This window comes from Phaseolus vulgaris, chromosome 1 (assembly GCF_051622355.1).
Source record: "Phaseolus vulgaris cultivar YP4 chromosome 1, ASM5162235v1, whole genome shotgun sequence".
Taxonomy (NCBI): domain Eukaryota; kingdom Viridiplantae; phylum Streptophyta; class Magnoliopsida; order Fabales; family Fabaceae; genus Phaseolus; species Phaseolus vulgaris.
The window spans coordinates 10,674,591-10,679,821 of record NC_143498.1 but is presented as its reverse complement, the minus strand read 5'-3'; the positions used below and the strand labels follow the sequence as shown (position 1 = coordinate 10,679,821).

Below are 5,231 nucleotides of genomic sequence, written 5' to 3'. Positions count from 1 at the left end.
ATAGGATTAAGCTGGAAATATGTGTGGACTCGTTCGATTTTTATCTGTCTTAAATTTGACTTAATAAAAATAATAGTTGGAATGGATGATCATATAAGACTTGTATATTAATATAATTATTGGTTTGTAGGTTTATGAGAAGTTCACATAAATTTTAAAAACTATTTTTTATAATTTTTTAATGTTAAAATTGAGTATTTTGTAAAACTAAATTTATATAAATTATAATAATTAAAAAAATAAATTTAATAATTTTCTATTGACTAAAATGTCAAGTCCACACTACAATTTTCGTAGTGGACTATCCTTTAATATCATAATATTATCTTATTTGTTATGCTAAAAGATGAAGTAAATTTGACTACTCTCATCCAAAATCTCTTTTTTTGTTCATTTATAGTATAAAAGTTTGAATACTTAACCTTGATATTGAAAGTGATATATATTATCCGATAGCTTATTATATAGTTTTATTAAATTCCTTTAACATTCAATTAGTTAGATCACTTATAAGCTTCATTTTTTCATCTTTTGACTTCTAATTAATTATAAGCTTTTATATAACTTATAAATTCTTAGCTAATATTGAGTATTTTATTTTGGCATTCCAGTTCGAGAGTATACAGCTAATAGTCGTAAATTCAAAATTCACCAACTAAAATATCAGATTCATACAAAATAATAAATTTTTAAAACTTTTTCTTTTATAAAGCTATCGTCAAACATCGTATACCTTTCAAATATCATCAACTTTTCTAGCTTTTAAACGTTTGACATTATTATTCATGTTCAAATTTGTATTAACGCACACTATAGTATTTGCAGAGAAAAACGTTAACAAAGGAACTTAGTAATAACAATTAAAAAAAGTTTAAAAGATTGAATTTAAGAAAAAAAAGGTTAAAAAATCGTTAAAATTAAAATTAATCATAATAAAAGCATCCAAGCATTGTCAAAAGTTAAAATTCTTTGCAGAATAATGAAAAATAGTTTTCATTATGTGAATTCTTTGATGAGATTACTCTTCTTAAAGTTACCTTTTCCATTATGTTTGTTTTTAGTTTTCATTTTCATTTTCTTTTCAATATTGATACATATATTTAAAAAATATTTCACGAAAAAGACTAAGTACCACTCTTAACCAATAACAAAAAAGTCAAAGGCGACCATGAAGACCATAAAAAAGCACGGGTGATTTAACCGCCAGAAGCGACTTTTAAATGAAAACTGTAGGTTTTGGAAGTGGCTTTAGACCCGCTGCACTGACCAAAGCAATCTAAGTTTGACTGGTACAACATTGTTTCTCAGATATCTTATGTTAAAATGCTTCAAATCTAATGTTTCAAAAACCATTGTTTAAACACCATAGATCTCAATGGAAAACCACGTCACATTACTCCTTCTGTTCCTCTTCATTACCATTCTCATACCCGCTGCTTCTCCTTCATCTTGCCCAATCAACTTCACCTACGTTAAAACCTTCCCTTGGAACACTTCAACTTGCACAAACCCACCCAACAAACAACCCTGTTGCTCAACCCTCAACGCCATCTTCCACATAGGCCTCTCCCAACACCTCAAACAAACCTCGTTTTTTCAACTTCCCAATGAAAACACTTCCTCCATTTGCCTGTCAGATTTCCAAGAAAAACTCACAACCTTGTCAATTCACCCATCTTTCGTCCCTTCTTGCTTCCCTGATCCCTCTCAGCTCGTTACAAACTTTTCCACCTGTGCTGGTGTTGTAACTTCTCGAGATTGGGAACAGAAGGTGGACTCTATTAGACTTAGCCCGGTACAAACTTTCTGCAAAGACTTTGACGACCAAATTAGCTGCACGAATTGCATAGCAGCAAACTTGAAAGTGGCTCTTCAGCTTACTAGTGGTAACCCAAATTCTAGTGAGACGGATTGTTTTTCGTTCGCATCGCTGTATGCTTCAGCTTTTGTTAATCCAGAAGGCACAACTGATTTCACCACGATTGGTTGCATATTGGGCGTGCCACTTTCTAGAGAAGTGGCAAAAAGGTCATCAAATAAGAGAGGAAAAGTTATGAAGGTGGTTTTTACGTTATTGGGTGCTGTTGTTGGGGTTATTATTGTTTTTGTGCTGATGGTGGTTATGTACAGGAAGTGGGACAAGAGAAGGAAGGAAAATGTTTATCACATGGAAATTGAAAACGGTGTCAGGAACAGTATTTTGACGAACACTGGTGCAAAATGGTTTCACATATCGGAGCTTGAACGTGCCACTAACAGATTTTCAAGGAGGAATATGGTTGGCCAAGGTAGTGATGGGGTTGTGTACAAAGGGAAGCTCGGGGATGGAACTTTGATTGCTGTGAAGGAGAATTTGAATGTGGAAAGTAAAGGGGATGAAGAGTTCTGCTATGAGGTGGATATCATAAGCAAAATAAAGCACAGGAATCTTCTTGCTCTTCGGGGCTGTTGCATTTCTAGTGAGAGTTTGAAAGGTAAGAGGAGGTTTCTGGTTTATGATTTCATGCCTAGTGGCAACCTCAGTTACCAACTTTCACATGGTGGATTAACATGGACACAAAGGAAGAACGTAATCCTTGATGTGGCTAAGGGGCTTGCTTATTTGCATTATGAAATCAAACCTCCAATTTATCATCGTGACATAAAGGCTACCAACATACTTTTGGACTCCAAAATGAATGCTAAATTAGCTGATTTTGGGCTGGCCATGGAAGGTAGTGAGGACCAGTCTCCTCTCACCACAAGGGTGGCTGGAACATATGGTTATGTGGCACCCGAGTATGCTTTATATGGGAAACTCACTGAGAAGAGTGATGTATACAGTTTTGGTATTGTGGTTCTGGAAATCATGAGTGGAAGAAAAGTGCTTGATACATTGAATTCATCTGCGGATGCAATCACTGATTGGGTGTGGACACTAGCAGAATCGGGAAAGATGATGGAAATATTTGATGAGTCAATAAGAGAAGGGCCAGTGAAAATCATGGAAAGGTTTGTACATGTTGGAATGCTTTGTGCTCATGCAATGGCGGCTTTAAGGCCTACTATTGCTGAGGCCCTTAAGATGTTAGAGGGTGACACTGACGTTCCCAAACTACCAGATAGGCCTGTGCCTTTGGGTCATGCGTCCTTTCAATCTTCTCTGTTGCACGGTTTGCAAGAAAGTGGAAGATCTATACAACGTGTTTCATCCTATTCATGAGTACAATATTCATTCAACCTTTTTTTTGTATAGCCAACTTTGGTTTATACTAATGACATTTTCTTAGGCGTAGGATTAACCCTTTGGTGAGAGTTTTTTGTACAACAACTTTAATTTGAAACATGAAAAATTAAATTTGTATCACTTGAATTAAAGTGTAATTAATAAGTATATATGTTAAAGATATTATTAATTGTAAGTAGGAAAACATAATATATTTTTTCCTTTTATCAACTGCCTCCTTCATATATGTTATTTTGTGCTTATGTACTACAAATTATGATGTGAGTGAAATCATATATTATTGTAATTAGTTCTATGTGTTATGAGAATGGTTGAATCTCTCTTCTTCATCCTTATTAAAACTATTGCTTATGTACTATAAATTATGATGTGAGTGAAATCATATATTTTTGTAATTAGTTCTATGTGTTATGAGAATGGTTGAATCTCTCTTCTTCACCCTTATTAAAACTAGGGAAGGGTGAGTGATTCGACTTGTTACAAGGTCCTATTGGTAGAAAGCCCACGTTTTATATAGGTTCAACTTGTTTAAGGTATGAAAGAAATGTTTTTTTTAAGCTTGTATTCGATTAGCAAAGAAACTACGGATATATAAGTGTCAGGTCAAAATTATTGTTGGGATTTGAGGCAACCGGGTGACAGTGAGGGAGAGGACAGAGGAGGATATGAGAAGTATAGGAAGTAGTAGTGGAGGTCAATGGAGGGACGTAGGTTGTGAAGTGGTGGTGTTGTCACGTTCTTTTTCTCTAACTTCCCAGCTACTCACATGGAGTACGACATGATTAGGGTTTTTCAGAAGTGGACAAGGTTGAAGGAGGTATTCATCTCGTGTAGGCCAAATAGATGGGGAAGAAGGTACGGGTTTGTGAGGTTCTTTGATGTTGTAAATCTTGGAAGACTTCAGAAGAAACTGGACCGAATATACATAGGGAACATGAAGCTTCAAGTCGATGTTCTGAGATTTAGTAGAGATGGTTTAGAAGAAGGTGGCCAGACTAGAGGGGGAAGAAGTCAAAATAGTAAAGTTCCTACAAAGATTACAAGGGTGGAGGTTCGGAAGGAGAAGCTTCGGAAGGAAGTATGGAACTTAAGCAAAGACAAACAATCTTATGCTGATGCAGTGAGAACTTCTCAAATCGTGAAATGGAAAAGAGCTGGTTTTGGAACCAAGCCGCAGGTCCTTCCGTGGATGGTTAGTAGCGTGGTTGGAAAAATGCTGCCAGATCTTGATTTCTATCAACTTCGAGAAGAATTCTTCAAAGGTGGGATGAGTATGGTTAGGGTGAGGTATATGGGGGATAATCTAGTTTTATTAACACCAAAAGAGGGTGAATGCATGGACGATAATATCAATCTCAACAAAGAGTGGTTTGATAGTGTTCTTGGTGACTTTAAGCCTTGGTCTGAATCCCTTGATGCTAGTCATAGATTAGTGTGTTAGATGCTACGGTTTGCCCTTCTGTGTGTGGAATAAGGATTGTCTTACAAATGTGGTTGGAGAAGTGGCCACGTTGGTGTCCATTGATGACGGTACTGTTCTGTGGGATAACTTGAAATACGCTAGAATTCAAGTGAGAATCCGGAAGTCCAACAATGCATCTTTGTCCAAAAAATTGCGGATAAATGGAAAAGTATTTCGTGCTCGTATTATAGAGGAGATTCCTAGCCAAGGTGGAGATTTCTGCAAGTGTAAGTGCATACATTATGCTTCTTCAGATAGTGTGTCTTCAAGGGACTCTTTTGTCAAAGAAACCATCTTCTTCGTGCGGAAGAGCGATGAGGGGGAAGGATGTGGAGGAGAGGGGTTGTGGCAGGAGAACACAAGCAAGAGGAACGGTCAAGATTTCTATCCGAAAGAGACAAAAGGGGGTCTAAATGATGAATGTTCTTCAGGCAGGGGGAATGGAGTACAAAAGGAAGGTTTTTCGTCTTCCCCAAAAGAAGTATTGCCTGTGCAGATGGATTCAGAAGGAGAGGCAGGTTTATTTGTGGTGGAGTAGGTCAA

The 5,231-nt window shown here is 36.5% G+C and overlaps 1 protein-coding gene across 2 annotated transcripts; it reads left to right on the top strand.

The window, feature by feature from the left end:
* Positions 1-1,337: 1,337 nt before the first annotated feature.
* Positions 1,338-3,436, top strand: LOC137813512 (putative receptor-like protein kinase At1g11050). Of its 2 annotated transcripts, XM_090300140.1 has the most exons (2): positions 1,352-2,059; positions 2,131-3,436. In XM_090300140.1, exon 2 carries the CDS (start codon positions 2,168-2,170, stop codon positions 3,200-3,202), a length of 1,035 nt encoding a protein of 344 aa, XP_090156266.1. In that variant the 5' UTR covers positions 1,352-2,059; positions 2,131-2,167; the 3' UTR covers positions 3,203-3,436. The 2 variants fall into 2 exon arrangements, with proteins under 2 accessions (XP_068471924.1, XP_090156266.1); XM_068615823.2 differs by having other exon boundaries at positions 1,338-3,436.
* The last annotated feature ends 1,795 nt before the right edge of the window (positions 3,437-5,231 follow it).

Coding starts and splice junctions, on each gene's coding strand:
- LOC137813512 (XM_068615823.2), top strand. CDS start 1,376: ATGGAAAACCACGTCACATTACTCCTTCTGTTCCTCTTCATTACCATT.